Raw genomic sequence first — 23,681 nt, forward strand, 5'->3', positions numbered from 1 at the left:
AAGCTGATGCACCTCTCAGGGTCAGGGGATCTCAAGGAGAGCAGGGTAAGAGAACACAGGAGTGGCAGTTTGAAACTGGAAGCTCGCTGTATTTATTACATCCAAGGGGAAAAAACAATTTCTATCTTCCCTTTTGTTCATGTGTATCTATTTTATGCTCACAATAGCACCATAAATTTTTGACTTCGAAATCATTCTGCTAAATAGGAAATAAGTTAATTTCAAACTATGATAAGGTACATCAATTGAATTATGACATACTATTTAACTTGTTGCAGGGGAAAGATCAAAGTATTTTCCTGATCATCTGGATAATTTTAAATACACATAATTTGAGGCCAGGCGTGGTGGCTCATGCCTGTAATCCCAGTACTTTGGGAGGCTGAGGCAGGTTGATCACCTGAGGTCAGGAGTTTGAGACCAGCCTGACCAATATAGGGAAACCCCATCCCTACTAAAAATACAGAATTAGCCGGGCATGGTGGCTCATGCTTGTAGTCCTAGCTACTCTGGAGGCCGAGGCAGAAGAATTGCTTGAACCCGGGAAGCGGGGATTGTGGTGAGCTGAGATCGCATCATTGCACTCCAGGGTGGGCAACAAGAGCAAAACTCTGTCTCAAATAAACAAACAAACATACATAATTTATCTACTTATGTAGGTCCCAGGTTTTTTCAAGGAGTAATTAATCAGTAAAAACAAGGTAGGGGGGTCGGGAAAACTATACTCTGGTACTTAATGTCTTAAATTATCAGAGAATGTGACATGTTTTCCGATAGGTTTATTTCTTGTGTTGGGTAAGAAGTCAGATAAATAATTTTCATTTCAGGTGTTTATTATTCAGATTATTTAAAACAAAGCTTTCACAAAACCTTTTGTTAGCTTTCCTATAATTCTCAAATAATTTTTCTGGATGGACAGTTTGGCTTACTCCTGTACTCCCAGCACTTTGGGAGGCAGAAGCAGGAGGATCACTTCAGCCCAGGAGTTGTGGGCTGCAGTGAGCCATCACCTCATCATTGCACTCCAGCCTGAATGACAGAGCAAGTTCCTGTCTCAAAATTAAAAATAATAACAACAATAATAAATTTTCCTCTAAATACCATGGTGAATGACGTAGAAATGTTGAGTTCATAAGAGAACTGTTGAATAGTGAAGGAAACTGACTTAATTTTAAAGACAGGAAGAATACTGTTAGACACTAGCAAAAATGAACTTTCATGCCAATGTAGCAGTACAGAATATGGTTCCAAACCAGGGACGCTGGAACCAGATTTGCTAGCTATGTTACCTTGGACACGTTACTTAATCTTTTTATTCTTTAGCACACTCATCTAAAATGGGGATAATAAAACAGTAACTACTATATGGAGTTGTTGAGAGTAAAAAATACTTTGATTAGCACATAATAAGTACTCAGTAGATGTTAACTATTACTATAATCACTGTGAGACCAGTTAATGAGAGAGTTCTTCTTCATACTTTGTGTTGAATACAATGTGTTGCACTTCGGAATATCTGGATCAGGTTGTAGCTGTTGTAGCTACTTAGAATGTAGGAGTGGGAAACAGTAAAATCATGCAAAGCCTTCCTGATAGTGTTCACAGTGACAGGCCCATGGTATAATTCTAAGGTTTTAAGCCTTTTATATTTAGATTTTTAAGTTGTGGAGTAATCTTTTAAAGATACAAATAATAAGTCAGGTTTTATAATACTTAGAAAGTGTTTGTGTAACATTAAATAAAATGTTTTATCTCAGTGGCATTTGGATTTAAAAATTCCTTTGGGCTGTCACAAAATGTTGACTTTCCTAATCTGTTACATAGGGCCGTGGGTCTGGATTTCCAGGAAAGCGGAGACCTCGAGGTGCAGGACTGTCGGGGCGAGGTGGCCGAGGCAGGTCAAAGCTGAAAAGTGGAATCGGAGCTGTTGTATTGCCTGGGGTGAGGCTTGCTTCATGTATCTTTTCTCTAATCTACATGTCAATTAATGATGAAAAATCTCACATGTAGCAAGTTATTTCGATATTAAGAGTCACAAAATAGGCCAAAATGTTTATTTTACTCTGTCTCTACTTTCCTTTTTTTTTTGACTCTTGTTGAGTTTTCTTTATATTTACTTTCTCATCTTTCTCTCTTTTCTTACCTTCCTCTTTGACTCTTTATGCCAACTCTTTCTAAAAAGTCAATATGTAATATATATGCTCTAAAATTTTTTTTTTTTTTTTTTGAGACAGAGTCTCGCTCTGTTGCCAGGCGCCAGGCTGGAGTCAGTGGCACGATCTCAGCTCACTGCAACCTCTGCCTCCTGGGTTCAAGCAGTTCTTCTGCCTCAGCCTCCCAAGTAACTGGGATTACAGGCACACGCCACCATGCCCAGCCAATTTTTGTATTTTAGTAGAGACTGGGTTTCACCATGTTGGCCAGGATAGTCTTGATTTCTTGACCCTCGCGATCTGCCCGCCTCGGCCTCCCAAAGTTTTGGGATTACAGGCATGAGCCACCACGCCTGGCCTTATTTAAAAAATTTTAAGATTGATAAATATTTGCTTATTGGCATGTTATGAGGCTTTATTTAGATGTACATTACAAATATATTTGCTAACTACTGGCAAATATTTTATGCAACAACTTTGTATTTTATTAAAATCCTGTCTTTTAAATTCTGAAATGTCATTTTAAGTTCAGGAGACAGGTGAAATTGTTCAAGTTTACTACTAAACCAGGAGGGAGGGAACTTAGATTCTTGTCCTTTTTTCAAAAAGTAAAAATTTTAAAATAGGCTTATTGAGGTATAGTTGATATAAGCTATGTTTGACATGTGTAATTTCTTAAGTTTTGATATATGTATACACCCTTGAAAACTGTACCACAATCATGATAGTGAATATATTCATCTCCCAAAGTTTCTTTATACCCCTCTGCATCCTCCCTGCTGTCCATCCTTGTCTCCAAGATTAGTTTGCATTTTCTAGAGTTGTATGTAAGTGCAATCATACAGAATTGTACACTTTTTGGACTGATTTTTTTTAGCACAGTTATTTTGAGATTCTTCTATGCTGCTGCATTTGTTAACAGTGCACTCCTTTTTGTTGCTGATTATTAATAAAACTGCGGATGCACCATGGTTGTAGACCTGTGCACTTTTTAAAAAATTTTTTCTGAGACAGGGTCTCATTTTCCAGGCTGGAGTGCAGTGGTGTGATTATAGTTCACTCCAGCTTCGACCTCTCACCTCCATTTACCAGGTAGCTGGGACCATAGGTATGCTCCACCACACCCAGCTAATTTAAAAAAATTTTAATAGAGACAGTGTCTTGCTGTGTTGTCCAGGCTGATCTTGAACTTCTGAGCTCAAGCAGTTCTTCCACCTTGGCTTCCCAAAGTGCTGGAATTACAGGCATGAGTCACCATCCCCAGCCTGTAGTCTTACATTCTTGTAATGTTTTCATCTGATTTTGATATCAGCATAATTCCAACTTCATACAATGAATCAGGAGGTATATTCTCCTCCTCAGTTTTCTGGAAAAGTTGTGTAGTAGTGGAAATGTTTCTTCCTTATATTATACATGAATTTATTAGTGAAAGCATCTTGGCCTGAAATTTTCTTTGTGGGATGGTGTTTGTTTTCCGTTTTTTTTTTTCTTTTTCTTTTTCTTCTTTTGAGATGGAATTTCAGTCTTGTTGCCCAAGCTGGAGGGCCATGGTGCGATTTCAACTCACTGCAACCTCTGCCTCCCGGGTTCAAGTGGTTCTCCTGCCTCAGCCTCCCGAGTAGCTGGGATTACAGGAGCCCATCGCCATGCCCAACTAATTTTTTTTTTCTTTTGTATTTTTAGTAGAGACAGGGTTTCACCATGTTGGCCAGGCTGGTCATGAACTCTTGACTTCAGGTGATCCACCTGTCTCAGCCTCCCAAGGTGCTGGCATGAGCCACCTTACTCAGTCTGGAGTGCAGTGGCGTGATCTCCACTCACTCCTGGGTTCAAGCGATTCTCCCGCCTCAGCCTTCTGAGTAGCTGGGATTACAGGTGCAAACCAACATGCCTGGCTAATTTTTGTGTTTTTGGTAGAGATAGGGTTTTGCTGTGTTGGCCAGGCTGGTCTGGAACTCCTGGCCTCAGGTGATCCGCCTGCCTCGGCCTCCCAAAATGCTGGGATTACAAGGTGAGTCACCACACCCTACCCTGTGGAGTGGTTTTTTAACAACAAATTTTATATCTTTAATAGGTACCTAATTTAGGTTATTATTTCTCCTTGCATAAACTTGCATCTTTCAAGAAAACTGTTTATTTTGTCTAACTTGACAAATTAAAGGAATAGAGTTGATCATAATATTTATTATTTTAGTACCTGTAGAATCTGTAGTGATGTCACCTTCCTTATTCTTGATACTAATAATTTGTATCTTGCCTTATTTTTTTCTTGATCAGTCTTACTAGAGATGTATCAATTTTATTAATCTTCTTGAGTCAGCCTTTGCTTTCATAGACTTTTCTCTGTTTTCTTTTTCTTTTTTGTTTTATTGATTTATATTCTCATCTTTATTTTTTCCTTTCTTCTCACTTTGAGTTTAATTTGATCTTCATTTGTTGTTTACTCTTATGTGGCCCTGCTTGGAAGGGACACTTGTGAACTTTAGATCAGAGCTTTCTGTTCTCCTTGGCTTAGATCTGTGGTCTAGCAAAGTGAAAATTTCTGTCACCTTCTGGACAAATGACACTATTACCTATCCAGGCAACAATAGCACATACTTTCTCAAAGATTACCCTTGTCCTCAAGATAGGTTTTATTTTTCTAGCAGTCTAAAGGTCATGAAATAAATTATAAAATAAAAACAAGGGGCCCTCAAGCTAGATGCTACTGTTTTCTTTCTTGCATGGATAATTGTTATTTTAAAATATTTTGGTTTTTCTGCACTTACTATTTAAATATGACTCTCCACTGCCACTTGAATTTAGGGGACATTGTAGTTTTCTGCTGCAGACTTTGTTTCTGGTTTGTACTGGGAATATATTGTTTATCACTTTTAGTGAAAGCATTCACTGGTTAAATTTCCTTTCAAAAATAATAATGGATCTTTACAATCTCTTTGAGCTGCTCGGTGTGTAAAATGTATTGAATTTTCTGTTAGTGAATCGGGAGGTAGAAATGGATGTTTTATCTGTATTTTAGCCATTTCCATAATTACATGTCTCAATAGTCTTCTCACTGCATTACTTTACTTTTAGTAGTCACTTAATTTCTAACTAATGATGATTATTCTGCTTTTGCGAATCATCTTGGATGATTCTCTGAAATCTTAGAAAGCTGTTTTGAGGTATGCATATAATACACGAATACATTTTCTCTATTAAAAAAAATTGAAGCGGCCGGGCGCGGTGTCTCACGCCTGTAATCCCAGCACTTTGGGAGGCCCAGGCGGGTGGATCACGAGGTCAAGAGATCGAGACCATCCTGGTCAACACGGTGAAACCCCATCTCTACTAAAAATACAAAAAATTAGCTGGGTGTGGTGGCGCATGCCTGTAAGCCCAGCTACTCAGGAGGCTGAGGCAGGAGAATTGCCTGAACCCAGGAGGCGGAGGTTGGGGTGAGCCGAGATCGCGCCATTGCACTCCAGCCTGGGTAACAAGAGCAAAACTCCGTCTCAAAAAAAAAAAAAAATTGAAGCATTATAGGTAGATCAGAGGTTACCATTACTACCTTCTCAGTCCTTTTTTTTTTCCCCCTTTACCAGTTTGGTATATTTATATATTAGGTTGATCTGTATGAAATTGCCAGTATTATTTCTGACCTGATGAAAGCAGCACTTTCTTATGATTCAACCTATTATAAGTGCCCGTAGACTATAATGACTTTGCATGTTTTTATACCATAGTGCTATACCTCACATACTGTTCTGCAGTTTATTTTTTCACTCAACAATGTCTTTTGATAATTTCTTTCATGGGAGTCCATACAAATTTCTACCTACCTACTTTTAAAATGTTGCATAATTTTCTAATGTTTGTATTTGCCATTGTTTTATTTATTCCCTAATGATCAATATTGGCATTACTAACACTTGTAGTCATTAGGGTTCATATGACTGTAAATTGCTCTTATAAAGCATTACTACTGTCCATGAAAACTGCTTTTAAATGTATTTGTATTGAAAAATACTGAGATGTGTTCTATTTAGTTTTCTTTCCTTTTCTTTGTCTTTTTCTTTCTTTTTTTGAGATAGGGTCTCGCTCTGTCACCCAGGCTGGAGTGCAGTGACGCAGCTCAGTGTAACCTCTGCCTCTCGAGTTCAGGTGATTCTCCTGACTCAGCCTTCTGAGTACCTGAGACTACAGGCGTGTGGTAGCATGCCTGGCTAATTTTTGTATTTTGGGGAGAGACGGGGCTTCACCATGTTGCCCAGGCTGGTCTCGAACTTCTGAGCTCAAGTGATCCACCCACCTTAGCCTCCCAGAGTGGTAGGTTTAAAGGCATGAGTCACCTCACCCAGCCGGTTTAATCTTCTTTCAGTTATTCCTCAAGAAAAGTAATTCTTGACCTTGTTTTATGTTTTTACCTTGAACATAACCTGTTATGTTTTAACTCTGTCTTTCCAGGCTTAGGTTGTAAGCTTTCTAAAGAAAGAGGATTGAATTTTATGATTTTGGCAGTGCCCTCCTTGTCCTCTTCTGCGACTTCTAATTCAGAGCTGCTTTTTGTTTGTTTCATAATCACTCTAGAAATTATTAACAAGTCAGTGGGTACTTAGTTGATTTTGTCAAATAGAACTAAGTCCAGACTGAACAATAGTGGTTGATAATCATTTGGGTAATAATGAAATTTTGACATTATTCAAAATAATATTCTAAAATGGTGCTAATAGAAATCTAATGAGAACCACATATGCAATTTCAAACTTTCTAGTAGCCACATTAAAAAGTTACAGTGGGCCAAGGCTGAGGCGGACGGATCACCTGAGGTCAGGAGTTCATGACCAGCCTGTCCAACATGGTGAAACCCTATCTCTGCTAAAAATACAGAAAATTAGCTAGGTGTGGTGGCAGGCACCTGTAATCCCAGCTACTCAGGAGGCTGAGGCAGGAGAATCGCTTGAACCTCGGAGGTGGAGGTTGCAGTAAGCCGCGATCGTGCCATTGCTCTCCAGCTGGGCAATAAGAGTGAAACTGTCTTAAAAAAAAAAAAAAAAAAAAAATTACAGTGGGTCAGGCACAGTGGCTCACGCTTGTAATCCCAGCACTTTGAGAGGCTGAGGCGGGTGGATCACTTGAGGTCAGGAGTTTGAGAGCAGCCTGGCCAACATGGTGAAACTCTGTTTCTACTAAAAATACAAAAATTAGCTGGGCATGGTGGTGGGCACCTGTAATACCAGCTACTTGGGAGCCCAAGGGAGGAGAATTGCTTGAACCCAGGAGGCAGAGGTTGCCTTGAGCCAAGATCGTGCCATTACCCTCCAGCCTGGGCTACAAGAGTGAAACTCCCTCTCAGAAAAAAAAAAAAAGAAAAAAGTTTTAGTGAACAGCCAAAATTAATTTTAATGCCTTCCATTTCTACCAGTATATCTAAAATATTACTATTTCAACATGTAATATGTAATTATGTGTTGTATTTTATGCTTACAGGACATTTCAGTTTGGACCAGCTACCTTGCAGATCCCAAGTGTGTGTCACTAAAATAGAGTGATAGATTTATGTGTGTACACACATATGATATCATTTGTAGTGTCTTGATTAGAAGTCTATATAATCAAGTCTTACTAAAGACAAGTTTATATTTTCTCATTACTTCTTGGTCTATAGGAATTGTAACTCTAAAGAGAGAATTAGGTGAAGAATAAAATGTCCTGAGTCTGTTTTATGGTAGTATCTTAGCATTTTTAATATTTGGAATTGTTAGTCTAGACCTTAGCAAAAATATATGTTTTGATTATGAATTTTCTGAAGTTTTCCAGTTGAGTGTAAAACAAGTAAAAAATATAACATCATATTTTGTGTATTTTGCTTTTTATAGGTGTCTACTGCAGACATTTCATCAAATAAGGATGATGAAGAGAACTCTATGCACAATACAGTTGTGTTATTTTCTAGTAATGACAAGTTCACTTTGAATCAGGTTTGAACTTAACAGTTTACTGTCTTCTATGTTGAATTTCTCCTTGTACATTTCTGCTTCATCTCCTATACACAGAAGTCATTTAGTATTTAGCTATAGAGCTATATTAGTTAAGAAGGTATTTTTAAAATAAAATTTGTAGATTCTTAGCTTAGTCTCCATTTAAAATATGTTCTGTTTTTTTAACTTCAGGATATGTGTGTAGTTTGTGGCAGTTTTGGCCAAGGAGCAGAAGGAAGATTACTTGCCTGTTCTCAGTGTGGTCAGTGTTACCATCCATACTGTGTCAGTATTAAGGTAAACATGCTTAAATTGAGTTAACAAAAATGTATTGAATTTTTATTTGATTTGAGTACTAACATGCACCTCCCAGTTCTCACAATTAAGTATTAATGATTATTATTATACATATGTGACAGTATTTAAGTACTTTAAATACTGCTTTTAAGGGTTTGGTATCTCAAGAAATTTGCTCCTCTATAAATCTGTGGTCTTACATTGTACTAATATTCTGCTTTTGTCTTGAAGAAGTAAAACATAAAGATGTATGCATTTAATTTAAAAGACTATTTATAATATTCACAGAGGTTTTAGGTTTAGCTGGGTCATTTTGTCTGTTGACTAAAAAGTTGAGAACTGGAGTACTTAGTAAAAAATTACTTGCCCATTCTGTTCTTTCCCACATTCTTTCTCCTCTCTGCTCACTCGTATACAAAAGGACATTTTCTCCTTACAGCCAAAAGAAACAAAATAAATGTCATATTTAATGTAATGAGTGATGAGTCAACACTGCTCACTTTCAAGCATTCTAGGATAGAGGCTTTCTGAGGAACCTTTTAAGTAGTATCAGGTGCTTGGCTTTAAATATGGACAGGTCTCAATACTTCAGTAGTTGAATCTAAGGTTCTTTTTTTTTCTTTTTAAGAACTCAGTCCTAATAAAACTTACATATTTGAATAAAGTGTCATGGCCACTTTATTCAAAGCAAGCATGGAGGTATAGCTGTATAGCAGGGGTCTTAAACTATGTACTCCACAAGTAATTCTTTTCTAGTACTGCCATACCATGTAATATAAATACTAACCTCAGCTTCCATGATAGGTTGTGAACCATGAGTGATTTTTATACCTTTCTCCCCTGCCCTTCAAACATCACTGTATTATATCATTGATTTACCTAAAATGTCAATACAGTAATCAAATCAACGTTATTTCCCTCAGAATTCCTTGTTGATAACTTCACTACTATTTCTTTTATAGGATAATATAGGTTTTTGTTAATTTAGGACTAAAAGTGAAAAATTGTAATTAATACTATCCAAAATAGAACTAGTACAGTTAATTTATGTAGTCTTTTAAAATTAGTTGCTCATAGGAATTTGACTGAAAAAGACACATTATATAAAGCCAATTAAAAAATAGAATTATATACGTACAGAGCATATTTCTTCTTTCTACTTTATATTCTGTATAAAAGTTGCTGTTACCATTAGATTTTGTTTTTAGAATACTTAATGTTTATGACCTAAGGAAATTGAATAAGATCGCTCTCAAGATAGTAATGTATTTATTTTAACCCATCCAACAATTATTGAATTTCCATTTTAAGATGAGTTAACTATAACTTTTATTTAAGATCGGGCAATTAGTGCACTGCCAAACACCTAGTTACTGGTAGAGCTAGAATTTCAGTTCATGTTTTTTAAAATTATGTGTGGTTCCTTTTATATGATGACACTGTTTTGGACAGTATAGAATACTGCAACTTCATTGATTGAGAAATACAGCAGTATTTAGAAATACCCTAGGGATTTCCCAGGCATCAGGGAGGCAAAAAAAAAAAGAATAGAAATATACTAGGGATATGTGAATTGGCTCAGCTTGAATTTTTGTTGTGGCAGGCAATTATTCATGGATAAGTTTGATACCTTTGAAGCTTCTTTTTAAGCTTGCTCGGGCAAGCCTTCACTCTTAAGGTGGATGTTTTCAAACTTTATGGATGTAGAACCTTAACACTCTTTAAAATTACTGAGGACCCTATAGTTTTTGTTTATGAGGATTGTAACTATGGACTATTCACCATTTTAGAAATTAAAACTAGGAACATTTTATAACATAAGACTACAGAAGCACAACTTGTGCAGTGTCAATGTAATGATGTTATGATACAACATGTAGCCTCTGTAAACAACACTGTATAATTGTGAATGAATTAAAATGGAAAAAGCAAACTAAATCCTGGTATTATTTAAACTTGTTTTGACCTTACAGGCCCAATGGGGTTACCTCGACCACACTTTGTTAGCTGTGATCCTAGCATTAGTTTAACCCAATACTTAAGACTTGGCATTTCTGGGATTTCTACTGAATTCTGCTCCCTGTTCACCATTGTCTTTTTTTTTTTTTTTTTTTTAAAGTAGAGACTGGATTTCACCATATTGGCCAGGCAGGTCTCTAACTCCTGACCTCGTGATCTGCCCGCCTTGGCCTCCCAGACTGCTGGGATTACAGGCTTGAGCCACCACGCTCAGCCCACCATTGTCTTTATACTCTGACTGGTTGGGTTTCACTTGTCTTTGAGCCTTGTGCAAGGTCTGGTAATTGTGCAATTTACGAATTCCCAGTAGATGTACTTTCCCCTGGTTGTGGGTCTTTGGCCTTATAGAAGTATGGCTTGGTGGTGTTCTGCCAAAGACTTCAGGGGAATCCTTTGAAGATTTCTGGAGCTGTTAGTCTTTATTGCTTCTTCATTTTGACTACTGTGTCTTGCAAATTCCAACTGCCTCATCCTCCCTAAACTCAGCGAGGCCATTGTTTGTACTCTGCTGAGATTCTCCCTCCTTGGGCAGCGTTCTGGAAAATGTTTCTAGGCAGAGTATCACAGGACTCCCTGAGTGTTTCCTTCCTCTCAGAGACCACTGTCCTGTACTGTGTGTTTTCCAATATCTAAAAACAATTGTTTCATATATTTTGTTCAATTTTCTCGTATCTTACGGGACAACAGGCTGGTCCCACCTACCCCATTATAGCTGAAACATATATTAGATTATAAAATATATCTGTAAAAACTGGATGTGGTACCATGGATGGAATCCTGGATGACATCTTATTTGAAAAAACTTCTAAAACTAAGGCTAAACTGGTTCAACAGGAGAAAAAAATGAATAGATAGTTAGAACTTCAATACCTAGGTTAAAAGGAAATTTCAAAGAAGGAGAAATTGTTCAAGTGTTGAAGTACTAGACGTCAAGAAGCACAAACACTAACGTTTCCATTAGATTTGGGTATAAGAAGGTCTTGACAAGCCTGACAAGCAGTTTGAGTGCATGCGGGCATAGAGACCATAGTGTAGTATGTTGAAGAGTGAATATAAACTGAGAAACTTGAGAGTTTGGTTGTAAAAGGGACCACAAGTATCTGTGAAGAAAACTTAGTAGGAATGAAGATAAATATTTTAAAAATTCTGCCACTAAATAGCTCAGATCTGTCTGCCACTTTTTCTTCAGGTCATTTCTTTGAAGCTAGGGTGAAGCAGACTGGCCCATAGACTAAATCTGGCCCCTTTCCTATGTTTGCAAATAAACTTTTATTTAAATATGGCCATTTTTTGTTGGTTTACATATATCTGTAGTGGTTTTTGCATTACATCGGCAGAGTTGTAAAGTTGCAGCAGATCATACGGCTCTCAAAACTTTGTTTATTATCTGGCCCTATATTGGAAATGTTTGCTGGCTACTGCTCTAAGCCATTCTGATCTTACCCCTAGGCCATTTCTTTCATTTGGGCAAATAATATATTAACTTGGTAATCTAAGATAAATTTTTAAAAATCAATAAGCTCATCAAAATAATAAATATATGTGTTTACAAATCAAATGACATTAAAAACTTTGTTTGGGCTGGGTGCAGTGCCTTACACCTATAATCCCAGCGCTTTGGGAGGCCGAGGCAAGTGGATCCCTTGAGGGCAGGAGTTTGAGCCAGCCTGGCCAACACAGAGAAACCCCATCTCTACTAAAAATACAAAATTTAGCCAGGTGTGGTGGCTCATGCCTATAGTCCTAGCTACTCGGGAGGCTGAGGCAGGAAAGTTGCATGGACACGGGAGGCGGAGGTTGCAGTGAGCCGAGATTACGCCACTGCACTCTGGCCTGGGCAACAGAGCAAGACTCTGTCTCAAAAAAAAAAAAAGATTTGTAATGAACAACCAACCCTTGTCTTACTCTACCTCCACATCTGAGGCAATCACTTTTAATCTTTTCAGGTCTTTTTCTTGTAGTCAGTGCTTACAGCTATAAATTACAAGCTGGTCTACTGCTTTGTCAATGCTAGATTTTGTTGACTGCCTGCTATGAATAAATTAATTCTGACTCAGATCTTAAATATACCTCCTTCCTTCTCCCAATATAGTTATATTACTATGTTTAGTTCAGTTAATAAGGTGTTGGTTATGACTCAGTAAATGTTTACTGCAGATCCAAATGGTGTACTACAAGTTTCTTTTGTTTTTTTCATGGAGTTTTTAATAACAAGAAGAAAGTAATAGTGACTCTCAATTCTTTCTTTGTTTTGTTTTTGCCTGCTATAGAACTATCATATAAGATTATTTTGTGTAGTACCATTTTTTTCTGGGAAAAGTCCTACCTTCCTCCTAGATGTTCCCTTTTCCTGCTCTAATATGTGCCAGTAGCTTCTAGGTTTGTTGCTCAGTTCTCATCCTTAAACTTCCCTAGCCTGATGTCCTTTGTTGGATCTGATTTCTAGATCCCAAGTCTTCCTTTTCTTTATAATATATCCTCATTCTGTTCCACATATCTCTGACTAACTTTATTAGAAGGAGAATGTGGGAGCTGAATTTTGAGTCTTCCTGTGTCTACAAGGTATTTTGTCTTCACACTCAGTTGCTTGTGTGGCTAGGTTGAGAATTGTACTTTGAAAAGTATTTTCTTGTAGAATTGGAAACTTTTATACTCTTCTAGCATCTAGAGTTGGGAAGTTTGGTGCCATTTTGATAGGTGTTCTTTTGAATTTAACTTTTTTTTTTTCTTCTCTGATAGTTTTTAGGCTTTCATATACGTCATGATCTGAATTTTTATTCTGTACCTCGTTACTTGCTGTTCCATTATAATGTGGGCACTTGGTTGGTTCTATCTGTAGCCCCTAGTCTTTTGAGATCTTTAAGAAGTTCCACATTCTTAATATTTCATGGTTTGGCTTCCTTGAGGAGTTTCTTAGGAATTTGGAGTTTCCCAAATTTTCTACTAGCTTACACCCTTGAAACAGAGGAGAATAAACAGAGGAGTGAATGTGAACTTCAGAATTCCTAGCTTCATAGTCTAAATAGAAATCCTCTAAGATCATAAATGTCCCTAAGAACTCATGTTTTACATTAACTTTTTTTTGATATTTTTTCTATTGATTTTAAGCTTGGAAATGTAGATGGAGATTTTGTTGATGTATTTTCAAGTTATGTGTCAATAATAGGGAAGCTTACTTGATTTCTTTAAAATCTAGTCACTATATAAATATAATGGGCATTAAATGGACAGCAAAAGGTAATTATGTGGACTTCAGAAGGCATTAAAATATATGCCACTTTCTATTACTCTGCTCAGTAGGCTCCTAAAATTGTGTATAAACATGCCCAATCCGGTATCGGGCCTCTGTAGGTGCTCAATAAATGTTAGTTGCTTGCCTCTTTCCTGCTTCTAGGTACATAAGCACCACATTAATTTATATAGTATATTTGATTATGTTAGGTTAATGCATAAATCACATGGATTGGTTGTTTCTTTTACAGATCACTAAAGTGGTTCTTAGCAAAGGTTGGAGGTGTCTTGAGTGCACTGTGTGTGAGGCCTGTGGGAAGGCAACTGACCCAGGAAGACTCCTGCTGTGTGATGACTGTGACATAAGTTATCACACCTACTGCCTAGACCCTCCATTGCAGACAGTTCCCAAAGGAGGCTGGAAGTGCAAATGGTACTCTAGGATTTGTTTCCCTTGTTAGTCTTTCAAGTTCAGAACTTTCTCATATCACTTTAGTTTTTAAAAATTAGCCACATCTGTTTACTTGAATAATACACGTTTGCTATGATAGATAGCACTAATCAGAAAAATTTTCACATACACATTAAATCATTTCTCCCATTCTGTTCGTATGTAGCTTCCTGAGTTACAGTAACTGAAAACTAAGAAAATAAAATTGAGACTTTTTGGGGGGGGATTTGGATTTCAGGTGTGTTTGGTGCAGACACTGTGGAGCAACATCTGCAGGTCTAAGATGTGAATGGCAGAACAATTACACACAGTGCGCTCCTTGTGCAAGCTTATCTTCCTGCCCAGTCTGCTATCGAAACTATAGAGAAGAAGATCTTATTCTCCAATGTAGACAGTGTGATAGGTATTGTGCTGTTTTTTCATCTTTTTAAAGCTTTTCTCTTTGAAATGTAGCAAAAAGAAAATGGAAAATAGCTTTTCCTTGATCATAAGTTTTAGGTACAAAACTTTTTGCCTTGTAGATTTTTAGTCACCTAGAAACTTATAGAAGTGATTTCATGTTTTGAATTCTCAACTCCATACTAAATATTTTTAATTTGGGGATTTTCGAGGGTGTAGGAATCCCTTGAAATTAGATGGAGAATTATTGCCTTTATCTATGCCGTTTCTTATGGAAGGTTTCTGAATCTTTTAATAGATTTTAAAGAATAACACATTCTGTTTTCCTTAAACTACTTTTTCTTAAAGCTCTAGATACTAGATATCTAGATGTTACATACCACCTACTGCCCTCCCTAAGTAATTACTTTTATTTTATTCTATTTTTGAGATGGAGTTTCGCTCTTGTTGCCCGGGCTGAAATGTAGTGGTGCGATCTTGGCTCACTGCAACCTCCGCCTCCCAGGTTCAAGCGATTCTCCTGCCTTAGCCTCCTGAGTAGCTGGGATTATAGGCGCGTGCCACCATGTCCAGCTAATTTTTGTATTTTTAGTAGAGACTGGGTTTCTCCATGTTGGTCAGGCTGGTCTTGAACTCTTGACTTCAGGTGATCCGCCTGCCTCAGCCTCCCAAAGTATTGGGATTACAGTAATGAGCCATTGCATCTGGTGCCCTCCCTAAGTAATTGTGTGTGAAATTTCAAAATCAAGAATGTTTCCTTGCTGTCATTTGTATATTGTTGTACTCTGTTAGAAGTTAAGCAGTGAACATATATTATTATTAATAGTATTATTTCATCAGTAGTAGAGTATTCTTGGGACTCTGCCTACAAACTCTTTGTTCCAAGGCAAGACAGCTTTTTAGCTTTATTTCCCAATTACCGTTCAGCATTGCTTTACATGAGATATGTCTACTTCAAATTAGATGCATTGCATGGAGCACATATATGCTAGTACTGCCATTTGCAGTTTTCTGAATACCTTTCTGTTTGCCCTAATTAGATTCCTTGCTGTCTTTGAAATATTTATTATATGATAAAATAATGAACTTTCTTATGCACTGTGCTTTACTTCCTCTCTAATAGTTGTTCTCATTCATTTTTTTTTTTTCCTTCTTAGCTCTATGTAAGGTTTTCTGTTAATAGGGATAGTTAGGAGAAAAGGGCAAGGTAGGAGGAGCATGTGGGGCTTAGGGTTTTAAAGTTTGAAGACTGTCAGTTAGTGTTAACGTTTTAAAAGGTAGCAGTTCTCAGTATATTCCATTTTCTCAAAAAATGTACAAATATGGTCTTTTTAGATGGATGCATGCAGTTTGTCAAAACTTAAATACTGAGGAAGAAGTGGAAAATGTAGCAGACATTGGTTTTGATTGTAGCATGTGCAGACCCTATATGCCTGCGTCTAATGGTAAGAGAATAATTTAAACTCTGAGTCTGCACTCTTGTACAACTCACTTGCACCTTATTGTCCATAACCAATGAACTAACTTAGCTCTACTCTGTTTTGTCATTGTAAAACTTACTCCAAGTAATTTATGAAAAATATTTTTTTGTCATATGTGACTTCTTATGACAGCTTTTAAGAAAACAATTTACATGAAACTATAAAATATACTTTAGATGTAAACTATAATTTTGCTTCCAAGGAACACAATCTTGTAGTTATTGGCAATATGTCAAAATCCAGTATGTTGATTCTTAGCCAGTTTTCCCTTCCTGACATATTTTCTTCACCACTTCTTGTTTGTTATTGCTTTAAAAACCACTTTTAACTTTAGTGTTCAAGTATTTATTTTAATAAAGTGAGTATAGAAACAAATTTTAATCATATATAAGTATTTAAATATACCTTTTCTGAAAAAAATTACCTGGATTTTTTTTTTCGTTTCAGTGCCTTCCTCAGACTGCTGTGAATCTTCTCTTGTAGCACAAATTGTCACAAAAGTAAAAGAGCTAGGTAAAATTTGAAATGCTTTACTTAATTTAATTAAATTTACTTTGCTTAATTTTTACATAAGTGGCTTACCACATGTGAAACCTGCTTCAATCATATGGGTGTTCTATCCAAATTCCCTAACGGTGGTAATCATTTCTGTAATTATATATAAAATGTCATCCAGCTCTATTGGGGCAGTATTCCTATAGATTTCAACAAGTTGGCAACAAAAATAACAGCTCTTAGAATAACTGTTAATGCTGTACTTGCTTGGGTTTCTTATATTACTGTGCTTAATTGTCAACAGAAAATAAGGCCTAGTTAGCAAACAGATTTCTTTTAGAATTAATTCAGTCTCTTAATTTTTAAAATAATAAATCATTCTAGAATGGTGATTAATATGATACTCTTATTAATCATTCTTTTGAATACTTGTATTTAATAGTATCTGATGCATAAACATTTGGATAGTACAGGAACAACAGTTATGTACATTTAAAATTAAATCAGCAGGATTTGTACTTATTTATTATCTCTCCCTATTATGTTGATACTCTGGTTTTTCCACATGAGCTTCTGGAGTATTCTCTCTTCTATGTAAATTGATCCCTATCTTTTGGTCTTCTCTAGGAAAAGGCCCATAGTGGATTAGCTGAGCATTGCATTTAGTTGCAGTGCTCTCTTTCTAACTCTTTTTATTGGGACATGAAAATAGAAATGCCAGGAAGACCATTTTTAAAAAACATGCAGCCTTTCTGCCTATAATCCAAGGAAGTTGTTTGACCCGTTGTTATTGGGTATCATGAAGTAATTATTCATGCATTTCATAGATATGTAATTACTTTCTAGAACTACAGTCACATTCCCTTGACATGGGTATTTTGGAACAGTAATCAGTCAAATTTAAAATGAAAGTTTAAATTTGTATTCTTGGGATTTTGTAATTTTAGACCCACCCAAGACTTATACCCAGGATGGTGTGTGTTTGACTGAATCAGGGATGACTCAGTTACAGAGCCTCACAGTTACAGTTCCAAGAAGAAAACGGTCAAAACCAAAATTGAAATTGAAGATTATAAATCAGAATAGCGTGGCCGTCCTTCAGACCCCTCCAGACATCCAATCAGAGCATTCAAGGGATGGTGAAATGGATGATAGTCGAGGTAATGCTAATTTATTTTCCATGAAATATGTGTGCAAGAATTAAAGCATATAAAGTAACTTTTGAAATATGTATATGATTTACAAAGGAGTAAATCATACTGAGTTAGATAACCCCTGATGTGACCCTTGCCATTTCCAAATGAGTGATCTTCTTAGACCTTCCCTTTTTAGGTTCTCTTCCTTTTAAAACAGACCTACCTTACCAAACTCTCAGAGAGCACCATATCTTTGAAGATCACAGGTGGGGAAATATAGAGGGCTTGACTTTAGTTTGCTAGATAACAACATAAACCTTCTCAGACACTGTGAGCTTGGGTAATACCATGTTTAAGTTAAGGTAGAACTTGATGCATACGTTCCAGAAATGGATAAACTGTCATTTAATATTACTTCAGGTACAAATTTATATTCAGCGTGCATCATAATCTGTTGGTTTATAAACAATTTCTTCATCAAACTAAATAAGGTTTTTCTAGCTGAATTCTTTTTTTTGGATGAGGGGGTGGGGAGACAGGGTCTCACTTTGTTGTCAAGGTTGGAGTGCAGTGGCACGATCTTGGCTCACTACAACCTCTACCTTCTGGGCTCAAACGATCCTCCTACCTCAGCCTCCTAAGTAGCTGGGACCACAGGTTTGGGCTACCATGCCCAGCTATTTTTATATTTTTTTGTAGAGATGGGGTTTCGCTGTGTTGCCCAGATTGGTCTTGAATTCCTAGGCTCAAGGAATCTACTCTCCTCAGCCTGCTGAATTCTTGAGATAGCAAAATATTTTAGTAGTAATTTAAAATTCAATATGAGTTAAAGAGGATTACTATAGGTTTGCTCATTTTGGGGGTGGTTATTTTCAACTGATTTAGAAATGAAGTGATACTTATTTTAGTTCCATTATATTTTAATTTAATGGACTCTTGTTTTATTTTGTTTTTTAAAGGGGTAGTGTCTTGTTACTTTTCCCAGACTGGTTTCCAGTTACTGGGCTCAAGTGATCCTCCTGCCTCAGCCTCTGAAGTAGCTGGTACTACAGGCATATGCCACCACAGCTGACATTGAGACAATAGAATTTATTGAATAACTACTGTATGTCAGATGTTGGAAATTATATCAGTGTACAAAGCAGGTAGAATTCTCTGCATATAGAGTTTTTATTTAATGTTAGGCAACAAAACTCTGAAGGAAAAAAACCCCATAAATCAGTTAATTATAATATGTTTGGCAAGTCCCACGGTAAAAATAAGATTTGATTAAGAGGAATTGTCTGGCCGGGCGTGGTGGCTTGCGCCTGTAATGTCAGCACTTTGGGAGGCTGAGGTAGGTAGATCACTTGATGTCAGGAGTTAGAGACCAGCCTGGCCAACATGGTGAAACCCTGTCTCTGCTAAAAATACAAAAATTAGCTGGGCGTGGTGGCGGGTGCCTGTAATCCCAGTTACTTGGGAGGCTGAGGCAGGAGAATTGCTTGAACCTGGGAGGCAGAGGTTGCAGTGAGCCAAGATTGCACCACTGCACTCCAGCCTGGGTGACAGAGCAAGACTCCGTTTCCAGAAACAAGGAAGTATAGACCGGTGTTTAGGATATGAACAGAAAGCAGTGTTTGAGCACAGACTTTAAAGAGGTGAGTGAGTGAGCCACTTGATTACCTGAGAGAAGAGCATCCCAAACAGTGAGAAGCCAGTGCAAATGCCCTGGGTTCTCTAGAGTGTGCTGAGCATGTTTGAAAAGTGTTGTGGAGAACAGCAGAGTGAGCAGAGGGGCCAGTCAGAAGGTGAGAAGATTAGAAATGTGAGGACAAGAAGGGCAGCTCAGCGTATCGCCCTTCTCCATAAGGTGATGTGTCAGTTGCTCAGAACCCTAAGGTGATGTGTCAGTAATTTGTGCTTTATAGCAGTGGAATGGGAGACCACTGAATGTTTCTGAAAAGAAGAGTACCATGATCTTATTTATATTTTAAGAGGAACACTCTCCTATGATAATTAGGTGCAAGAGTTACGGCAGGTAGATCAGTTAGGAACAGTGGTCCAAGTGAGAGAGAATTGTGGCTTTGAAAAGGTATGTCTTTTGTATGTTCTTGATAATTTTTGTTTTGTGGTAGTGTGTTTTGGGGCTATGTCCCTAGAAGAAAAGCTTTCTTACGCTTGTTTATAACTGATTTTCAGATACCATTGAACAGAGAATTTGATTTGAGGGCTTGGAGTTTGTGAAGAAATGGTCCATATACTTAGGAGGAATTGATCAGATCAGCATTATTCAGAGTATGCTGACGAATTTCCATTTCTGAGGATGTTAAGAAATGTCTGAAAAAGGTTTCCATAGTCTCTTAAATTTGGGAAGTGTTCCATTTCACAAAATATGAAATGTTTGTTGATAATAGTACACATTGTTTCCAAAATTACGAGATGATAATACCTTTTAAAAATAGCACAAAAGACCTTGAGGGGTTTCCTTGTGACTCCCATTTGTAAAATAACACTGAGAAACAGGTGATAGGTTTCAGCTTCATATTCTCTCATTGACTCGTATCAGAGTAAAAGAAAATCAGCTGAAAAATTACCCTTGCTTTTTTTAAAAATTTACGTGATAAAATAGCCTATCTCAATTTACTGAATTTGTCCTTATTTTTACTGAGTAGGAAAAATGATGATTGTTTAGTGTGTTAGATGTTGAAAATGCTAAGACAATTTTAGAATTTATGTAATTGAATATACAGTACTTTCCTGAATTTGTCCTGTTTTTTTTTTTTTTTTTTTTTTTTTTTTTTTGAGACGGAGTTTCGCTCTTGTTACCCAGGCTGGAGTGCAATGGCGCGATCTCGGCTCACCGCAACCTCCGCCTCCTGGGTTCAGGCAGTTCTCCTGCCTCAGCCTCCTGAGTAGCTGGGATTACAGGCACGCGCCACCGTGCCCAGCTAATTTTTTGTGTTAGTAGAGACGGGGTTTCACCATGTTGACCAGGATGGTCTCGATCTCTTGACCTCGTGATCCACCCGCCTCGGCCTCCCAAAGTGCTGGGATTACAGGCTTGAGCCACCGCGCCCGGCCTTGTCCTGTTTTTTTTTTCCTTTCTCTTTTTTTTTTTCTTTTGAGACAGAGTGTTGCTTTGTTGCCCAGGTTGGAGTGTAGTGGCGTGATCTCAGCTCACTTCACCTCCACCTCCAGGTTCTAGTGATTCTCATGCCTCAGCCTCCCGAGTAGCTGGAATTATAGGTGTGCACTAGCACACCCAACTGATTTTTATATTTTTAGTAGAAATGGAGTTTCACCATGTTGGCAAGGCTGGTCTTGAACTCCTTACCTCAAGTGATCTGCCCATCTTGGTCTCCCAAAGTGCTGGGATTACAGGCATGAGCCACTGCACCCAGCTCCTCATTTTTATTGAATATGAAGAAAGGTGACTGTTTAGTGTGTTGGATGTTCAAAATGCTAAGACAATTTTAGAATTTAAGGAGTAGAATATACAGTATTTTCGTGACTAGTCAGTCCCTTGTGTTCATTTACATGCCAGGATCTCAAATCCTTTGTGGAAGGAAAGGTACATTTCTAGGGATAAAATAAATCCATATTACTTGTACAACATTTTTGCTTTCTGCTGTTTGCTAAATAAAAATCCTTTTTCCAAATTTAGTATTGCTCCATGTTGCCGTATTAAAAGTGTTTTAGATTACTATATTATACTGAAACTACACACACACACACACACACACACACACACTCTCTCTCTCTCTCTCTCTCTCTCTCTCTCTCTCTCTCTCTTTCTCTCTCTCTCTCTTACACACAAAAACTCCCCTAAAATAAGTTTTATGGTATTTAATATGCCTGTACAGGAGAAAAAAATAGGAAAAGGGTACAGTCATCACAAGTTCTTACTGCATTATGCTGAGATTTCTAATAAAGCTGCCCTTTTCTGGGTGTTTTGTATTAAACCTAAAATTTTTGTAATTTAGACTGTTTAACATGTTTTAATGTCTCGGTATTCTTGGGAAGGCATTATGAAGTAGTGGGCAATGTTGAACCCTATTCTGGATGTTTTTAGGCAAATTTTTTAACTTCTCTAATGCTTAGTGTTCTCATTTATAAAGAAGGTGAACCAGGGTGAGCCTATAGGATAGTTGTGCTGATGAGGTGCAAGGATGCATGCAAGGCACCCAGCACTGGCTCTTCCTACAGATAGCGTGCTCAGTAACCGTGAGCTATTAGAATATAAGTGCTTAACCAGTGCCTCAGCAGTTGTGTTCTGTGTCCGACAGAACTTAGCAGACGTCCACACATCTTTACGGCGAATTTAGTTCCTTTTGAGTTAGTAAGAAATTGTACCTGTGTTTGAGCAATTGAACTTTTAGAATGGGGGATTGTCTGCCACAGTTATTCTCCGAACTTAATGTTTCCATGTCTTTTTCTTCATTTTGGAAGTTATGGAAAAATTACAATGAAAGAGTATATAAATGTTTTCCTCTGTATTATAGTATATCAGTCAGTTTCCCTTATTAAAAAGTACAGTACATTAGGGAGAGACTTGATGAATTAAAATTGAAGATTGAAAAGTAGTATTGACTATAAGTGATCCTGAGCTGTGCAGTTTTCAACTTGAGGTTGTCAGAATGTAATATTACATGTTATATTACACACATCTACAGAATCCAAACTGTGATTGATGCTCCTGGAGTATTGCAGTAATACCTGTGACTTTTTGTTTCTATTGGTTTTTAACTCTTCTAATAAGCACTTCATACATCATCATTTTGGTGTTTGAGAAACAAATTCCTTATGCAATAAAAGCATATTTCTTTATCATTCACCTACTGGGATCTAGAAACCCCGTTAGTGCAAGAAAAAAAAAAAAAGTCTCAAACCTCAACAAAATAAAAACACTGTGTGTCTTAAGAATGGAAACACAGCACACTTCCTCTCAGTTGGTGGCCCCAGATAGACCATCACAATGTATGGGGAGGTGTGGAAATGGGACTGCACTGAGGCTCCAGTTGGCCAGGAGGTAGGGCAGACTAAGTGGAGGAAGAGGACTGGCATTTATTAACTATTGGAGAGTGGGAAGACTGAGGTAAACTATCCACCTGGTGAAGGTGGCTGCTTTCTTGAGGTTTGTTACTTCCTGTACTGTTAACTCCCTCAACTTTAAAAATTTGATTTTTAGACAAGTTATACATTCAAATGATTTAAAATTGGAAAAGAATGAAAAGGCAAACAGAGAAGTCTCTCCCTTTCCCCTGCCTTCATGCCCCTAGTTTACATCTCCAGAAACCTCCAGAGGTTTCTTGTATAATCTTCCAGATGTGTTTTATGCAGGTACAAGGAAATATATGTATATATATATTTTTTTTTATTCCTTTTGTCTTACTATTTTTTACTGTCCTTCATTCTTTTATGGCTGCAAATTTTCCTTTGTATGGCTATAAGCAACTTAATCCAGTTCGTTCCTCTGTTGATAGGCCTTTGGGTTTCTTTCAGTCTTTTACTGTGAATAGTACAATGAATCACCTGGTATATTTATAATGTATGTAGTCACCTACAAAGGTAAATTCCTTGCTCAATCCAAAGTCGTATGCATTTGAAACTGTTTTTGGCAGGTAGGAGATGGTTTTTTTTTTTTCTCATTTATTTTTATTATACATATCTGAGGTATACAACATGCTTTGTATACATACTAAAATGATTACTATGGTCAAATAAGTGTCTGTATCCTCCACCTTCTGTAGTTACTCTGTGTGTGTGTGTGTGCACCTAAAATCTGTTTCAGCAAATTTTCAGTACACAATATTGTTAACTCTGGTTCTCATACTGTATAATAATTTGATCTCTAGAATTATTCATCTTACCTAACTGTAGGTTTGTACCCTCCGACCTACTTCCTCCCATCCCACCCATCCCCCACCCTTGATAACCACCATCGACTCTCTCTGTATTCAGCTTCTCTCCTCGCTGCCTCTCATTCTGCTTATAAGTGAGATCACAGCCTTTTTCTGTGTCTGGCTTACTTTCCTTAGCATAATTTCCTCCAGTTTCATTCATGTTATCACAGATGG

General features: G+C 37.3%; 1 protein-coding gene across 15 annotated transcripts in view; it reads left to right on the plus strand.

The window, feature by feature from the left end:
- KMT2C (lysine methyltransferase 2C) overlaps positions 1-23,681 on the plus strand; it is a 303,740-nt gene that overhangs the window by 196,714 nt on the left and 83,345 nt on the right. For all 15 annotated transcript variants that reach the window (XR_001105806.2, XM_021665230.2, XM_021665228.2 and 12 more), the window contains 8 exons: positions 1,825-1,941; positions 8,012-8,113; positions 8,306-8,410; positions 13,912-14,093; positions 14,350-14,514; positions 15,846-15,955; positions 16,439-16,504; positions 17,434-17,646. Coding sequence is in view for 14 of the 15 variants with exons in the window: in XM_021665230.2 (XP_021520905.2) it covers positions 1,825-1,941; positions 8,012-8,113; positions 8,306-8,410; positions 13,912-14,093; positions 14,350-14,514; positions 15,846-15,955; positions 16,439-16,504; positions 17,434-17,646 (1,060 nt within the window). In the remaining variant the exon portion in view is untranslated. The remainder of the gene's footprint in view (positions 1-1,824; positions 1,942-8,011; positions 8,114-8,305; positions 8,411-13,911; positions 14,094-14,349; positions 14,515-15,845; positions 15,956-16,438; positions 16,505-17,433; positions 17,647-23,681) is intronic.

This window comes from Aotus nancymaae, unplaced genomic scaffold (genome assembly GCF_030222135.1).
Source record: "Aotus nancymaae isolate 86718 unplaced genomic scaffold, 86718_ANA_hifiasm-v0.15.2.pri h1tg000002l, whole genome shotgun sequence".
NCBI lineage: Eukaryota > Metazoa > Chordata > Mammalia > Primates > Aotidae > Aotus > Aotus nancymaae.